Raw genomic sequence first — 18,806 nt, 5'->3', positions numbered from 1 at the left:
TTTGTCGCGTGAAAGCCCCCCTCACGTTTTCTCCAAGCGTCGAGCGCCTCGTGCGGGCGCAGCATACTGCCCCTTCCCTTCCCCCACCGCACACTTTCGGAGAGCACTGGCTCGCGCCACCACGGCGAACCTACTCCCCTCCCAATTTCGCGACATTCTACTCCTCTACTTTCCATCACTCGTCGGTCTTCCCATCGTTCGCTCGGTCACGACGACGCTGACACGGCTGCGCCCAGAGAAGGGCGCCAAAAAGCTGTTCCCTAAAATGTCTTCCCAGCAATTCATTTGATCTTTGTTATATGGCTTTCCCACATCGACCGTTGAACAGTGAAACAAGTCAATCTTCGGAGGGAATACCATCACATAAAGTGGCTCTAACGCTTGTTTCATCGAAACTATATACCGAAACAAATTATATGACAATTAGCCGCTAAGACGAATCTAACACAAAGCCGGGTTTTATATTTTTCAAAATTGCATGGTTCACAGTGAAATTGTAAATATTGTGTAATTCTCGTCCGCTGTCAGTACATATGGGATTCTATGGGGGGGAAACGGACAGCCCCATGTTTGTCCACCGCGGAAGAAAACTCCAGTTAATCAAAAGTTCATTCAGTCATTAACCAGGAACTATGCTGAATCGCAAACTACAAACAATTGTGTTTTGCTTCGTGCACCCCTTGGACACAGTCAAAGCTCACGTTGAGGCTTGGCACCACAGCTTTGATGGTCATCCTTCTTCACAGAGTGGAAGGGCACTGAATTTTTTGATAATTTTTTGTCAAACCCAGGACCACGCCGAACTCTTCTCCCGTTTCCCCATCTTTAATTGTTTCAGGATGTGTGCAAGGTGAAGTCTCATCACACCTTCATAAAATAGATTATTTCTCGCTTCAGTTCGTATTCTGTTTGTGTGCTCATTCTTAAAATATTAAAACTCGTTCCACCGATTGTGATTGATATCTACTGAAACAACGCGGAGCCGCAGTTACGACCGTTTTCTCCAATACATGGCAATCTCTCTTCGTTGATTGCGTTATAATGACAACAAACTAATTCTCCAACGTTTACAACTTCACTAACTAATTACGACAAGTAAACGAAACTCTGCATAGCGGTATAATCGTCCTATCAGCATATTTTCATAGAACTTTTTTTTGGATACATTTCATAACACATGAGTTAAAGCCGTTTTCTTTAATCATACTCCCTCCGTATATTTCCATGCTTTGCTGCGGAACACGCAGTGTCGGAAGGCCAGCTTACAAAGACCAAGCTTCTGCCGATATTCATAAATTCGGCTTTACCTGTAAACACAAACGCTTTAATGGGAACTCCGGAGGGAGCGTAAAACGATACAAGGATAGGCTGTTTAAGCCCAGCCCAAGAACAGCGTCACTGTTAGAAATACCGAAGAGGGAGAGCATATGTGGGACACAATTTTGTCAACGCGAGACGGGCAAGATTAGTTATCTGTCATAGCAGGGCAGGGCGAGCAACGCATCTTCACTCTCACCATCGGCCGCTGAAGCGTGTACGAGCAAGACATGTTGAGCATTAAGGTGACCCCTGGCGCCAAGCTCTGAATGTGATCAGTGCTACCGTTTGAAGCGAAGTAAAAGACAGGCTAGCGAGCGTGGTTGAACGCGCACGTGCACATCGATGTCTCGACACCAGAAGTGCAACGTCAGATGTCGTGGCAATGCATTTTGCCACGCGCTCGCGTGCCCTGGCTTATTTTGACACCGGGTGTACCAGCTGTGATCAGGACCTCAAGGTATGGCACGAATGACCATGAGTCTCACTGGCCGCAACTTCATAAAGACTGCCCATGTGTGCAGCCTTTTGCAATGCACTTCTCAACACAGAAACTCACTGGATCACCATTCTCTAACGGAAGAATTTTATTCCTAAACATCGGCAAGGGTGATTTTTTCAGGCCGTAATGGAAGTATGGTAAGGGTAGTGTAGTCCACAGCAATGAAATGTAAGAGAAAAAAAAAAAACTTTGTCCACATTTGACCGCACACCGAAAATGTCATTTCTCACCACCCACTTGTACTGTTCTTCCCTCACCTCTTTGTCCTCTAGAAATACCGTGTGAACAACATTTTGCGCTCATTTTTTCAGTACATTTGCCAAATGGTGAAACAACCTAGAAAGGAGAGATGGCGTCAGTTTATGACTGCTATGCTTCCCCACTCTCTGAATGTTCATAGTTGCCCCTCAAAATTACCTGAACCAGGAACACACCGGAAAAGCACTGAACGTCAACAACTGTTTTCTGACACAAAGTAGGGTCACAGTGAGAAATACCGTAAGACACATGCACACAGAGAGCGTTTTGCACACCTATCCATGGCGACACACTGCGACTCCCGCATTTCACGAGGGGTGCATCTTTCTGCAGGTATCAGTCTGCCAAGCTGCAGTGCCTGCTCAAATGAGCACTCTGTAGTGGTGGGCCGGATCTCGCCTCAAGTTGCTTGTGAGCACCCAAGTTCTAACCCACAAAAACACTTCCCGGCTACAGTGGAGCGATTACCACGCAACTGGTGAAGCGACAATGTCACACCTTTGCTCGGAGCCAGGTCTCATCGTAGGACAAAGTGGGCTCTCTCTCTCTCTCTACGAGTCTTGCCCCTCTTGTCATGCTGCAAAACCCTCCTCTGTAACTTTCTGCAAAGAGAAGCTCGCTCCAATCCGATCTCATTAAAGTGAGCGTTGGCGCACACAGCCAGCTGGGCCCCCCTCTCCTGCTGCAGTACTGGCAGTGGTAGTGCCAAAACTGTTCACCTTATGTCTGCAGGGGGAATTCAGGGCGCCCGACTGGGAAAACACAGGATTACAGATAAACAGAGAGCACTTGAGCTGTTTGACGTTGGCAGATGAAACAGTCTTGCTAAGCGAGTGTGCAGAACATCTGCGAAAAATTGCTTGAGGAACCACGGTCAAAGAGCTTAGCCGTCGGGCTAAAGATAATGAAAAATTCTCAAGTAATGATGAATAAACACGCGAAAACTGCACTGTTCAGCATATGCAGTGAAACGCTTGAACAAGTAGAAGGGTTTAACTACCTCGGACAGGTTGTCTGTGCTGATTTTATGCAAGAAAGACATCTATCTGATGCAGCAGAAATATGGGCTGGGGTTCACTCAGCAAACACTCCCAAATAATGAAAAGCTACCTCTGCCACTCAAAAGAAAAATCTACAACCAGTGCATACTGCCGGTGATAACATATGGAGGTGAAACTTGGTGCCTTGCTAAACTAGAAAGCAATCTTACGTCGGCTCAAGGGGTCAGGGAATGAATAATGTTAGGAATGACACTCAGGTACAAGAAACGAGCTACCTGGATCAGAGAACAAACCAGAGAAGACGATATCATAGTTCAAATAAAGAATAGAAAATGGATTTGGGCCGACCATGTAGCGAGACGAATCGACAGTTGGTGGCCCGACAATTAGGGTATCAGAGTGAGCTCCGAGAGACGGGTTTTAGTAGAAGGGGAAGGCCAATAACTGGGTGGAGGGACAAAATAAAAACTTTCAGAGGGAAAGAATGGGTTCCGGCAGTTCAGGACAGGAGTGCTTGGAGGTCAATGGTAGAGGCCTTCGTCCTGGAGTGAGTCTAGTAGACAGTTGATGATGATGAAGACTGTGCTTGTTCTTTCAATACATTCCGCATATGTCGGAGGCAAACTTTAATGGTAGCTGGCATCAGTTTCAACCTGTCATGTTTCGTCACTCTACGAGTGTTCATAGGTGCACCTCAAAATTGCTGTACAAGAAGCAAACAAGACAAGCCCTGGGCATGAACTGTTTACCGACAGAAGGCAGCATCACAGTGGGAAATTACATGAGAGACATACACACGTGCGTTTGCATACATGTCAATGGTGAAACAGCTCCTTCCAAAAGGGGTGCATCTCTTCGCTAATGTCAGTCTGCGAAGCGGCAGCAAGTCTTTAAATGGGCGCCAGCAGTGGTTGCTTGAGACCAACACGAGACGGCACTGTCTGCCACCCACAAGCACACTTCACGCAGGAGGCTGGAGCGATTATCACCCAGCTGGTGAGGACACGATGTGACCACGAAGGAGGAAATTTTTGCTTGGAGAAAGGTGTTGTTGTAGGATAAAAAAGACTCTCTCTGTGAGCACCACACCTCTTGGGGTGCTGCATACACTGCTTCGTAATGATCTGGAAAAAGACTCCCGCTTCCCTTCGACCTTGCTGGAGCGAGTGCTTGCGCGCCGACACGGCCAGGCCCTTCTCCTCTCCTCCAGCTGCAATACTGGTGGTGGCTATGCACCTTCTCGTGCGTCGTTAGTTGGATGCGGCGTGCAAAGGCCTCGGGGCAGAAGCGGCAGCGGAAAGAGCCTCCCTCTAGTGTCTGTGCGCATGGTGGTAGATCAGGTTGGCCAGCTGGGGGAAGGCCGCGGGACACAGGGGGCACTCGTAGGGCCTCTCGCCCGTGTGGATGCGCAGGTGGGTGGTCAGGTAGCTTCTCTGCGAGAAGCACCTGCTGCAGTGGCTGCACTGGTATTCGCCCACATGCATCATGCGCTGGTGCTCCCGCAGATCACTCGGAAACAGCGTCGCGTAGCTGCAGTGCTGGCAGTGCAGCTGCCGACGGCTTCGCATGAAGCGATGGGGCCCATCCGAAGAGGGGACAGAGGGGCCTGCAACAAAGAGGAAGAGCGAAAAATGGGGGCCCTTCCGCCGGAAAAAATGGTGGCAGTGCACCAGCAACGAGTTTTAAAATACGATAAGCCTTTCTTAGGCTTTTAAACGGGGAAATGTTCGTCTGTCCATCGACTCAGCCTTCTGGCCAAAAGTTGAAAAAATATGTGTTGACGGAAATTCTCCACACAACTAAATCTGCTGGCCTAAGTCATACATGCCCCCATTATTTATCAGAAAGGAAACGTAAGGCACATTTGAGTCACAATGCAAATATTTAAGCAACAGGACCCGCGTTCTGTGAATTAAGAGTAGAAGCTTCGGTTGGTTTTTACAATAGGAAGGAAAAAAAAACAGCCCATTGTAAATGACGCAGAAAGACCTCAGCATGTACGAGATAAGAGCAAGCACAAAATAACAGAGCCCACGTTCGTGACATTCTAGGCAGAGAGAAATACAAAAGATAAAGAAAAGAATGCGCGTCGTCCCAAGACATGGGTGCGAGCGCTGTGAAGGCGGGAAAATTGAATTGCCACAAACAGACCTCCATTCAATTCATCCGAAGACGAGCGAGAGGGGAGGGAAGAGAGTGAGGGGTAGAAGCGGAGAACGAGTCACATTTGCAGTGAAGAGGCAGATACCCGGCAAATTATTCGGAGATTGTTTTGGAGCCCACCAAAAACAATCGTCTCTGTGATTCCCCCTTAATATATGAACCAGATTGGGTTCCATCCATGGCAGTCATGTCACGAATTTGCAAACACAAAGCTGTTATTTGAACTTAAGAGACATCAAAGAAAATTCGTTCAGGTCCCATCTGCGGCTGCATTATGAAGTGTCTTCCATGTGATTATTTAGCAAACTCTACAGTTTTGATTTGTTTGCAGTACGTGGCAGAACATAAAACCTGCCACACTGACCACGGCGACCCTATCAACTGCCCTAGAATTTTGCGATTTTTGACTGCATGTTAAACACGCCAGCAACCTGTCACATTTACCCCTTAGGTCTTGCCAGGGTGTCATCAATGTCAGCGATTCGGCTGACAGGATAACGCAGGAAGAACAGCCCTTTTAATTGCACTAAAAAGACAATGTTTACAACTGACATAAGTGTCCCTTTAGGATGTAGGAAATTTAAGACCAGCAGCCGCATTATCCTTTAGGATGTAGGAAATTTAAGACCAGCAGCCGCATTATAAATAGCTATGCAATGGAAAATATGAGTAAAATTGCTGCCGCATTGGTGTTAAAGTATCACATCAAATCTGTCATCTGCAAATCTGTAAAAATCTGTCATTGACAAATGGCATTCTTCATACACCAACTAAGTACATCATTAAAACACGTCCACTTAGCAACAGCTGAGCATAACAGACATTTGTTGGACAACAAACCACAGCAGCATAATGTGGCAAACGAGGGGTAGTGAACAAGTATGACCAACAATGAGAAACAACAAAGCAGACTGTAGCAGAAATTAAGAAATGACAGACGCGGCACTTATTGCTGTAACCGAATGTTGCTAAAAGTGTTACTCATAACGCAACAACACAGTTCCAAGCATGGTGTTTTTTCTGGGTTGAACAGCTGTCAGGTACAGCTATGCTGAGGCACATGGTAGGACCAGGGGAGACGACGGGGAGGAGGCGATTTGACCGCTCGGTCATGCATAATGGACTTGAAGATCATGGCTATGTCACAATGCAGACGGCGGGCCTTTCAGCACGATCTTTTCGTCTCAGCAGCTCCAGGCTCGACCGGCGAGACAGACGCCTGCAAATATAAAACACAACACATCAAGCCACTTCAGTTTTGCGGAGTCACGAATTCATTCTACGTGGCCTCCTTTATTTATACCTACAGCATACCTACAATAATAAAGGAGAAAAAAATACAATGTTTGGTGTGATTGTTGACCTGCTGATGTTGACCTGCTGATGTTGACCTGCTGCTACGTCCTCTCATACACTCTGTTTTAGTATTGAGCGCAGAGAAATGGTGCGGAGGCATTTTCAACTTGTAACGATAATACCCACACCGTACGAGTTGGTAACAAAGCACACAGCAGGATTTCGAACTGCCTCAAATTTATTCATAAAACTTTCATACACAGTGTTCAGATCCCAGTCTATGGCGACATACTCAAGAATTGGGCATACGCATACAGCACGCTGGCTTTGTGGAGGCTTTGAGTGTTTGCACATCACCATTCTATACTTCACCACGATGGGACACCCCCCACACGCACAAAAAAAAGAACAGCGCTCAAATAATTATAACCTAGACCAGCCTCTGACTCAAACCTGGGTGCCAGGTTGAGGACTGCCAGGGTGGAAACTTGCAGCATCCTGTACAGCTGCGCCATCAAGAGGTATAGGACAACGAGTGCCTAGGTGTCCTCGGATATTTTTGTGCACAGTTAATCTGTTTAACTGACATTTTTACAAAGAATTAATAAGTACCACTTCCGGTTTTTCAAACATAATTTCACAATTCTCGATTTTCGACGCAAAAACAAACCATTTTTTTTTTTTCACTTCGGAGCTGAACCGTACCAGAACTTTTGTGTATGGGACGAAACAGAAATGAGAACGAAAGCGGAAACAGAAACAGGAACAGCAAGTGAAGATCACTTGTGAAGAAGAGTCAATGCGAAAGAGTCGAAGTGTGGGTGTACACGTGGTACTCCAGCGTGTGCCTCCGGGCGAAGGCCGCGGGGCACAGGTGGCAGCGGAAGGGGCGTTCGCCCGTGTGGGTGCGCAGGTGGTCGACCAGGCTGCTCTTCCGCCTGAAGGCCTTGCCGCAGTGGCCGCACTGGTGCGGGCGCTCGCCCGTGTGCGTGCGCCGGTGCCGCTCCAGATCGTTTGGGCGCACTGTCTCGTACTTGCACTGCTCGCAGTGCAGCAGCCGGCGGCTCGGCCGGGAACGATTCTCATGCCTACGGCCATCCACGGAGGGGGAAGAGACGGTGGAGCCTGCAATGAAGAGGGAAGGGGAAAAGTTGCATCCCTGCACCAACGAACACAGTGCAAGTGCACCAGGACAAGAGGAAAGAACCAGCACACAAGAGAAAGGAGTGTCTGTGTTGCTGCAAGGCGAGCCTCCGTGCGCTGGTTAACCTTATTTAGTGACTCTAGTTTAACCCTTGGCCTACGTAGACCGGCTATTGTTGTACCACGTTGGTTGTGCCGATCCAATCGAAGACGAGCTATGCTTGTCCACGCTACAAGCGCTTGCGCACTACCGAAGTCAAGCTATCCTGAAATATGTCATTTTATTTATCATGTCAGTTTAATTTGAACCGGTTTTACCCACTATACGCTTGTTTTGAACCGGTTTTATGCATTATACACTTTTCTTGCAAAAAAGTGACGTCAGGGCTTTTATGCAAGACTGCACCTATGCGGTGAAGCCAACTTCAAGCAATCTTTTTACACAATTAAAGAAATACACGAGCGTTATTTTATTGAACTAATGGTGCCGTGTGAAGTTGCAATCTTTTTTACACAGTTAGAGAAATAAAGGGACGTTATTTCATCGAAATAATGCTACCGTTTTATTCAGAAAAAAAAAAAAAAGCTCCAGCAATTGAGTGAAAAACATTTTTCGGTAAATTTGGTACGCTTTGATTTTTTTTTTCACGGCACGGAGAGGATTAATGTGCATGTGCGCATTGTCTTGCAGCGCAGACAAGCTTTCCTCTATCTCGGTGGCTTGGCAGTCTTTCACACAGGAGAGTTTTTAACTTCGCGGTCAAGGCTTGTTCAGAAACAACCCCAAAAAAGTGCCCATGCAATCTGTATGCACGGGTAACCAGGAAAGCTGTAACATTAGGTACGTATTTGCTTCGTTAAAGTCCTTGTTCTTCAAACGTTGCGCGGTTCTGGAGTTTGATTTCGTTCCGATTCCTGCCCATGGCGTTCCTGACTGCAAGCTGCCTGTTCCTCGCAAGTACGTATCACGCGTGGCCTTCCCATTTCAAAGTAAGCTGTGGTCAGCCTTTGTCAAATTTTTTGGTCTCACTATCATGTCCAGCCCTCCTTCAATTAAATTTTTTTATTATGGTTAGCGCTCGCTTGTACAATGCATTTGCCCAAGAGTGGAAGCAAACTTCACTGGGTAGTGAGCTTTCAGTCTATGTCCCTGCATTTCCTTGCTTCCTCTATGTTTCTAGCTCCTCCTCAAAACTACCTTTGCAGGAAGTACACGGGACAAGCACTGGACGCCAGCCGTTGTTTACAAATAGAAGGCACCATAACAGTGCGAAATGATACGAGAGGCATATACACAGCATGCAAGCATATCGATTGCGACAAATCGTGATCGCCCCGTTACAATAGGGGTTCGTCTTGTTGCTCAGGTCGGTCGCCACAGCTGTAGCGTGTGTTCTAATGAAATAATTATTGTGCGAGACCAACACAGGATGCAACAGCAGGTGCCACCTGCAAACACAGTTCCCACACTAGCGTGGATCCATTGTCACATGGCTGGTAAGCGACGATGTGACGACAAAATTATTCCTTGAAGCCAGGATTCGAGTCACAATAAAACAGGCTCTCTCTCTGAGCTCCCCCTCCTTGGCGTACTGCATAGCACTGCTTCGCAATGCACCGCAAAAGAGGGCTTGCTCCCTTCTGATCCCGTTGTGCGCACACGCCTCCTCTCCGTCAAGCGTCCTCTGCTCGAAGCTCTGCAGGAAGGCCGGGGGGCGGAAGAGGCAGTGACCGGCCGGCTGTGTGGCTGCGCACGTGGTAGTCCAGCCCGGTCTTCTGGGTGAACGCCCTGGGGCAGAGGTGGCAGCAGAAGGAGCGCTCGCCCGTGTGGATGCGCAGATGGGCGGCCAGGTGGCCCTTGCGCTTGAAGGTGTTGCCGCAGTGGCTGCACTGGTGCGGGTGCTCGCCCCTATGCCTGCACTGGTGCCGCTTCAGAAGGCCCGGCAACAGAGTCGCGGAGCTGCACTGCTCGCAGCGCAGCTGCCGATGGCTTCGCTGGGAGAGAGGCAATTGGCTGTGGCCGTCCACAGAGGGGGAAGAGGGGCCTGCAACAAGGAGGGAGGGGGAAAACTGAGAGCACAAACACAGCGGCAGAGCAAACAGCACAAGAGGAATAAGCCAGCACAAAAGAGGAGGGGGCGCTTTTACTGGTACCAGGCGAGCTGCTCTGCACAGTCCTTATGTACTTGGGCATTGGCAGCGCAAACAAGCCCTCCTCTCTCGTGCAAGTCGGCAGTGTTTCACTCAGAAGGTTTTGGAAATTTCGGAATCACAGCTAGTGCAAACGCAGCAGTGCTCTCACATAAAAAACAATGCGCCCATGCACTTTGTACACATGATGAATTGGCGAAGCAGTGACGTATGGCCGGTACTTAGTACATGTTACTCCTTATGGTTCACTAAAGATTCCTGCGGGCTTTCTGACCACACACTGTTGGTGTCCCGAAATGCACCCCCACCAAATCGACACTCAATTCCACTCTTGTTGTCACCTTATTGTGGCTGTACCTGCGTCAGCCCTAATGCCAGACTTTCACGTACAAGCATCCTGTCAAAAACCACCAAACAAACAAACACAAAGAACAATTGCAAAGACGTAGAAACAACAGTGCGTGGTGGAACTCAGCAAACCATGTCTGCTCTACTTGTCTGGGCCTCTCGGCAGTGGTGACCAAGTTTGGCGCAAATAACATCCCCACCTCTCAGGCTATCCAGCAGCATCGGATGATGCAGAAAATGAAAAACTGCAAACATCCTGTGTACAGCATTTTAACTGTAAAGCGTGCGGCTGGACTAGCTTAAAGCAGACGTGGTTCTCTGTATGCTACCACTCAGAGTTCCCTCTTACAGCAGACAATAAATGCTACAACAGCAACACCAGAAAACAAAAAAACAAAGGCAAAGCAAGCATAGAAACATCTTTCCACGATGATGAGACAATCATAGTTTGATTATTTTACAATAACTCGATAACTCGAACGCTCCGACTCGAACACAATATATATTTTTTTTTTGTAGGGTTTAACGCGCCGACGCAACGCGGGCGATGAGGCGCGCCGTAGTGGAGGGCTCCGGATTAATTTTGACCACCTGGGGATCTTTATCGTGCGCCGAAATCTCGTACACACGGGCGTTTTTGCTTTTCGCCTCCATCAGAAAAGCGGCCGCCGCGCCGCGGCCACGGCAAGCAGAGAAAGGTGCAAGAGAGAAAAAATAACGAGTGAACATGCTTGTCAATGGCACATTAATGCATTTGCACGCACTGCTTCAAAAGGCATCTGCGTAATTTCGCGATTGTTCACTGCAAGTTAAACACTCTAGCAACCTGTCACCTGTCAACCTGCCAAGGTGTCATCATAGCCAATGTCAGCAATTCGCCAAACACGCTGGTGGAGGAAAAACAGCCCTTTTGATTGCACTTTGCTGATAAAGAAATGCGTGTAAATCACTTGCAAATGTTGAAAACCTAGCTTAGAGGGGCTCTTGTACAATGGGGCTCCTCGATTTACAGTCTCGGACTCACCGCGGACTCCCCGAGAAGCAGACCGGCATTCCATTTTCCCATGTATCCCTATGGCTTCGGGGAATCCTCGGACTACCTGTGGACTATCCGCGGTGAGTTGAACAGCCCCAATGTTTACAACTGACATAAGTGTTCCTTTAGGGTATAAGAAATTAGAGACTAGCATCAGGATTATAAATAGCTATGCAATGGCAAATACAGGTAAAATCACAGCCACACTTGGAGATAAAGTATCACATCAAGTGAAAGTTTGTCAATGACACATGGCATCCTTCACACACCACCCAAGTACATCATTAAAACACGTCCACTTAGCAACAGCTGAGCATATCATACATCCGTGAGATGACAAACACAGAAGCATAAGGTGGCAAACGAAGAGCAGTGAACAAGGATGACCAACAACGGGAAGCAACAAAGCAGACTGCAATAGATGAGCGACCAGCACTGATAACTGTAGCAGCAATGACACATGCAGCACTTATTGCTGTAACCAAATGTTGCCAGAACAGTCACTCATAACGCAAAAACAAAGTTCCAAGCACGGCCTTCTTTCTGGGTTGAACCGCTGGCACGTTCCTGCTTTGTATATGGCACAGCTAAGCTCAGGCACTTGGTAGGACCAGGGGAGACCATTTGACCGCTCGGTCATGCATAATAGACTTGAAGATCATGGCCATGTCAGAATGCAGACGGCGAGCCTTTCAACACGACCTGTTGGTCCCAGCAGCTCATGGGTCGCTCTGGCGAGGCTGATGCCTGCAAATACAACCCAAGACATACCAAGCTACTCCAGTTTTGCGAAGTCACGAAGCTTATTCTACAAGCCGCTGTGCAGGCCAGGGGTGCTTTCACGACGGCTCGCCAATTCTTGCAACAAGCAACTCGAGAAGGAGCTTCACTGTTGAATTAATCGCTACACCTAATGTTCCGGAGACCACGCCACTTTTTCGTGCTGCTGGCTCAGAAATGACGGTGGAGAGATATCCAGTGATAGGATGCACCAGACAGGGCATTACTTTACCAAAAGCTCGCTGACGGCAGTTCAGTTTGCGCTGTCGGATTGAGAAGTGCGTATTTCGCAACCCAGGCGTTAAAATGAACCACGCAGCAACTTACGTTGCGGAAAACGCTAGCAGGGGTGAGACAGCTGAATCAGATTTGGGAGCAGTTTTTTGAGCAGCGATATGTGAATTTTGGAGCAGAAGAACCTTGATTTGGAGCAGAAGAACGGCATTTATTATATCACCTTAGGAGCCAGAAAAATCAAATTTTTGGCAACTCACGGGTGAAAAGTGCACTTTTTAATTGAATTTGAAAGTACATAACACTGAAACAGCCTTTCAATAAAGTTTTTTCTACCAGAGTATCACAAGGTACGAACTGCACTACCTTTTTACTAGCCATTTTTGGCTCTAGCATAGATAGCGTGGAGTTCCATTGATAATATCGAATTGAAAAACTAAGCGATCGTAAGGCATTTTTATTATCATGTGAATGCCAAGATTGTTACTTTTTGTAATCCTATGCAGACTCGTCTTTATGCACAAGTGTACAGCCACAACCGAAGCGTGGTCACAGTCGTCGCACCCCACCAGCCCTCCCATTTCAATCCCCAAGGTGCATGTTCACTACGATCGTAATCTGAGTAACTTTGGTATGTTTATCCACCTCCCTTCTTTTGGCAATAAATTTCACTTCAGATAAATGAACCATTATTACTAGCGTGCAATAATAGCCCGTCCCGCTATCGAAGACTGCTTGAACATTTCGCGGCGATGTAGCCTGTGCCGCCACTTCTGCAGCGTCGATCGTCCCATTCCCGCCGCTCGCAAGTCTGCTGGGAAAGGCATCAATAACTCAGTGTTTTATAACACCGCAATGAGTCCGAAATTTCACTTCAAGCACGTACCGGCCTCACACTCAAGGCCTAAACACGGCGAATTCGCGGGCGCCATATTATTTTTGATGAGCTCCTGTCTTTTGAGTCGCGCCCCTTCCAGCAACCGGTCAAACGACTAAATGTAAACCCAGCCACCCCCATAACTAAAACCAAGGTAGAAATTGGCGGAGAGTGCTCTGCCTGAACCACAAGGAACTGCTTCGCCCGGCGGCCACGTTTTGCCGTTTTTTCATCAACTTGCACAAGCGGTTTGATGCCTACGTACACCTAAGCATTTTTTCTACAGGACTTTGCAATGGTTTTCAATGGGAAATTTTAAAAACGCACAGAATATAACATGTCCAACCCGACATTGTGACTTTCGAAAAAAACTACCTCGGGGACAATTTTAAGCAGGTGCTGCATGGAATGATCAATCAATTAAACCTTTACAAACAGCATCACCTTGGGGGTGCTGGAAAATTATGCCGTCAGTAAGCATTTTTCTGCACTGGAACTGACGGGAGCGTTAAAATCCTTGGCTCTCAGACTGTTTTGAAGCAGTTTGGCGTAATTTTTGCGATTTTCAAGCTTTTGGAGCGGCCTGGCGCAAATTTGCGCAATATGCGCAGCTGTCTCACCCCTGCGCTAGCGACAAAGACGGCGCAAGTGAGTCAGGGCGATTTCAACGAAGATGAGCCTATGTCGGCCCCGTTTTCCCAGCGTAACCACCAACATGCGGAATGAAGGACACGGAACGTGCGGAGGTAAATTATCCGGACTTACCGGCCCGTTGAGCAAGCATAAGCGAACTGCGAGCATCAGGGCGTTATGGCTGTCCATTGGCGTTCACCGAACACACCGGACTGTCGGCACATTCACTGCCGGGGGCGGAAACAACTGGTATGCGTCCAAAACTCGGTAATACCACTGTCCGCTATGTTTGTTGCCTTCTCGTTCATACCAAGTCAGTGAAACCTGGATTGAAACAAGCGTCACCGCAGGTGGCAGGCCGTAAACTCTTTGAACTGCGCGCCCCGCCAGTGCTTAGATACGCAAACATGTGACTCACCATTTCCGTCGGTGCGCGGCCAGCGACCGTCACAACTGGGTCATTCAATGATTTATAAGACGTTGGCGCAAGCACACACACACACAAAATGAGAGAAACCTGGCGCTCAAGCGACTATCGTTGCTTTGAAGCGATGCGGTGTTGGTATGCAAATGCATGCATTCTTGAGTTGGGGCGCCGCTTGAATGGGGCGGGAAACTGTAGAGCACACACGGCATGCCGGCCCAGGCCAAGAATACATGGATTCGCACGCCAACACCGCGTCGCTTTAGAGTAGTGAGCCCCTGAAGTTAGTTATCAAGCACAGTCAAAGTTATGGTCAAAACATCAAAACCATGATCAAAAACAAAGACCTGGGGGCCGCCATCGTTGATGCCATCTCGATGCCGTCGATATTGACCATAGAGTTTCACATAATTATGAAACTAATGAAACTCTGATATCGATCTTACAAATTTGCAAAGCCGAAGGCTCGAAATAAAAAGTGGAGTATTTGACGCAAAGAGTTACATCGCATAGGACACGTTGTGCGTTCTTTTTAGAACGTGTTTCCCCAAAATAGTGAAGTGTCAGTCGCGGTGCCAGTTGTTACCCGTTGGCTCAAAATGTTTATCCCTACAGAACTCACGTCATGCTTAACCATGTGCTTAACTAATGTGACCACTGCATACATGGAGGAAAGAACTTTTTTTTCCTCCATGACTGCATATGTCACTTATGTACTTTAGTCTCAATTATGCCGTGTTTTCTTTTGTTTGTTTTTGCTGAACAATGTTGACAATAGGAACATTGTCGCATTGGAAATGGTTTGCGTAGGTATTTGGAATAAATATATGGACCGTTTACTGCGAGCAGTTGGGCTGACGTTCAACAAGTGACGCTAGCAGACACTAGCAGAACACTCGCCATGACTGGCCTTTAGTGCCTTCAGCACGGAGCGGTTTCGGCTTCCACGTCAGAGAAGTACGTCCAGTCATAAAATGTCAAAGTCGGAAACATGCGCCGTAGTCGGACGTACCAGCTGTGATCAGGAACTCAAGGTGTAGCACGAATGACCATGAGTCTCACTGGCCGCAACTTAATAGAGACTGTGCGTGTGTGCAGCCTTTTACAATGCACTGCTCAACACGAAAACTGGGCGTCGCTGGATCGCCGTTCTCTAACGGAAGAATTTTGTTCCAAGAACATCGGCAAGGGTGATTTTTTTCAGACCGTAATGGAAGTATGGTGAGAGTAGTGTAGTCCACAGCAAGAGTAGTGTAGTCCACAGCAATCAAATGTTAGAGAAAAAAAAAAAAAAAAAAACTTTGTCCACATTTGATCGCACACCGAAAACGTCCACTGGATGCCATTGTTCCTCACCACCCACTTCAACGTTAACGCTGACCCAACTGTACTGTTCTTCCCTCACCTCTTTGTCCTCTAGGCAGTGGCGCACCCACGGGGGGTGTTTTGGGGGTTGCAACTCCCCCCCCCAGATGTCCGTCGGCCAACCCCTCCGGACGCCTCTCCCACCGAACCGAAACCGAAGTTCACCGAGCGCAGTGTGTAGTCTCGGAAGCTTTCATTATTGGACATTCGCAGTTAAATCTCGAAGAAGAATATTGTATGACCGGCATTCAAAAATAATACTAGAGAGAGAGAGAGAGAGTGAAATGACCTTTACTGGATCGTGCTTTTAAGACAGTTAATTAATTAAATTAAACTCATGAGTTTAATAAAAAATTAAAAAAAGTGGAGCATTTTACGCAAAAGCTATATCGCTTAAACCATGCTATGCTTTCTTTCTGTGGTAGTGCCAGTTACCCGCTGCATGGCTGGTTTTGTTTTACACAGTGGGGCTCTTCGATTTACAGTCTCGGACTCACCGCGGGTAGTCCGAGGATTCCCCGAAGCCATAGGGATACATGGGAAAATCGAACGCCGTACTGCTTCTCGGGGAGTCCGCGGTGAGTCCGAGACTGTAAATCGAAGAGCCCCAGTGACTTCTGCCTCGCCGAAGTGATGTCATGCTGAACTGATCAGGCCACTGCAAATATCGCGTATGTAGTGATGCTTAGCCTAAATTGCTCGTAGTGTTCTTCTTTTTTTCGACTCAACAATCAGTATGACCATTGCACCAGAACTAGTAGTTTGGATATGTTATTGGAAATGTTGGAAATATGGTAGAATCGTCTTTTTTTAACTTTTGGTGCTTTTGGCCGAGCAGCTGAATCGAGAGTGTTACGTTGGAGAAGGCGTTTCCGCACCGAGCTCCGTCGCCTCCATCATGTAGTGGTAGCATGGAGGACAAGCGGCAAGCAAGCATATCTTCGGTGTTGACAATAAAGAGTCGAGAGCAAACCTTAACTGCTTTACTGCATAATGAGGGATGAACGGTGACGATGCAGAAACAGCATCCTAACGGGCAACCTTATTAGCATGTCTCGGGCAGAGCAACGCGTAGACCAGAAGTGATCTCTTATCGAGGCACTGAAAGAACAGAATTTATGCATAGAAGCGTCAACAGTTCCGCCGCCTTCAAGCGCTTTGCACGCAGCCCGAACGAAGTACACACACACAAGAACGCCCTTTGAAGAGGGTGGGCTTTGCTGCAGCACTTCACCACAGTACCCCAAACTTGTAACACGCACACACAGCTTAGTGGCACGCTGATTCATCACAAGGGACAGACAGACAGACATACAAACGGACCAAAATTTTCAAGAAAAAGTCTTTAAAATGTCCAGAAAGGCGTAGTCTGTGCCCACGGACAAAAACAAGTTTTTCTTGAACTGCAAACAAACAAAAAGGAACAGTTAGTCCAACACGGTCGCTTCTGCTTCCACCGACACAAAAAAATTGGCCACACAATGCAACCTCCGCGCAAAGTTTCAGTGCAGTCAGCCGTCTCTCAAAAATAATTTTTTTTGAAGATGCTCATTAGTTGCAATGCCGCCATGTTTCACATGCGTTACCGCAGTCAAACGCTTCAACACCTGCCATTAAAGACACGAACAAAACAAAACAAAATGGCGAGGTCAGCAAGACTAGCTGATCCTAGCTGGGGGTGAAAGTGGTGCGAAGAGATAACACAGACGCACTCCAGCATGACGATCCAATGAGGTGTCCTTTAGAGTTCGTTTTTCGGAGAAGTATATATTAGCGCCTTTGTTGAACGACATGCCCTTGCTGAAGATGCCCACGTACCGATAAGTTCCCGTAAAGATTTTTAGGCAGAACGGTTGGCAGGTCCAGAGAAACATTGCAATTTTATAATGAGGACAAGCACAGAGAACATGTTTGAAGTCCTCGTGAACAGCACAAATCCAGCAGAGAAGTGTGGTAATTGCACAAATACATTGGGACGTTACTTTTGCAACACCTCCTTGTGTTATAGAAGACCTTGCGCTTCAAAGACAAATGACTTTTTGTTCGCAGGCGTAATAAATACAGTTGAACCTCGTTATAACCAACACTGATATAGCGAATTATAGGCTATAGAGAACTAAATACAAACTTTGATTATAGTCACGCTTTATTTCAATGGCACTTGTTCTTTTAAAACGAAGCTGAAACCATGAGAGCCGCGTGTGATATCGGATATAACGAAAGAATATTTGACCGAAAATCAGAAGCTACTCGAAAAAAAAAAGAAAAAAAAAAAACCGTCATCTGAAACTGCAGAAGTGTAAAGTTCCTTTGCTAGTGGACACTGTGGAAAACTTCATCCCGCTCAGTGCTGTGAGCAGCCACCCGACGAAGATCACATTCATCATCAAAAAAATAAGGACGCATGCCCGTTTTGTTAAGTGAACTTCGTTCTGTTGTAATTTCACGTACTCATGTTCCGCTTCATTGAGCTTGAAATGCAACAAGGAGAAAGGTAAGGGTTACCTTGTTTATAGTGCATTCGAGGCCCGAAAAAATTCATTTTTGTAACAAGTGTGTCTGCGCAAGCCAGATTTTCGATTTGTAAGAGCCGATTTTTACCTGTACTGTTACTATAACGAATATCAGGTATATCATATAACGAATATCGGATATAAGAAACTAAGTTGCTGTCCCAGTACTACATCGTTATAATGAGATTCGACTGCACATGGAACCCTAACTTTGCTGAAAACCACATAGCTAGTGAAACATCGGATTGCATCATACTAATACACGTGCAAGCCTACTCTTCTGTCACAAAAGGGGCCCAGTCTGTCACAAGTGGGGTCAGAGATCCGCGTTTGTGCGGTTGGTGGTTACCAAACAAAACCACTGCCACATAACCTAACTGGGCGATTGCAGTGGGGCCTCTGGTCCTATTTGACCACACCACTTGAAGGCCAATGTACGGTAGACACGTGATAACTGTTTTTCGTTCTGGCCCTTATTGTATCACTGTAGCATGAAATTTGAGTTTTTTAATACTTCTCGCATTTTTTCGAATAATTTGGGCCTGGAAGGCCCAGCCGGTTTTTCTAGTTCCCACGTTCCAGGCCCAAACTTCATCAAATGGTCGTAACTTCCGCTACAGACCAGATAGAATGATAATTTTAGCCTTATTGCACTCCTTGATTTGTGCACAGTTCACTGGTATCTCGCTCAGCTGCATCCCTACAGCAATTTCTTTACAAAAGCTGTCAAAAAATCAGACATAAAAATCCAAATAAATTTGAATA

General features: G+C 47.0%; 1 protein-coding gene across 1 annotated transcript; it reads right to left on the bottom strand.

The window, feature by feature from the left end:
• Nucleotides 1–1,966: 1,966 nt before the first annotated feature.
• Nucleotides 1,967–9,732, bottom strand: LOC144161651 (uncharacterized; the record flags this gene model as incomplete). The annotated part of the gene is made up of 3 exons (XM_077692280.1): nt 1,967–4,761; nt 7,341–7,797; nt 9,357–9,732. Coding segments are annotated over 3 exons (1,206 nt in total), but the record flags the coding sequence as incomplete, so codon positions are not given.
• Between the last annotated feature and the right edge of the window lie 9,074 nt (nt 9,733–18,806).

The sequence above is a fragment of the Haemaphysalis longicornis genome, unplaced genomic scaffold (genome assembly GCF_048455015.1).
Source record: "Haemaphysalis longicornis isolate Haplotype H1 unplaced genomic scaffold, Haemaphysalis longicornis Haplotype H1 scaffold_12, whole genome shotgun sequence".
In the NCBI taxonomy this organism is placed as follows: Eukaryota; Metazoa; Arthropoda; class Arachnida; order Ixodida; family Ixodidae; genus Haemaphysalis; species Haemaphysalis longicornis.
This window is presented reverse-complemented; position numbering and strand designations above follow the sequence as displayed.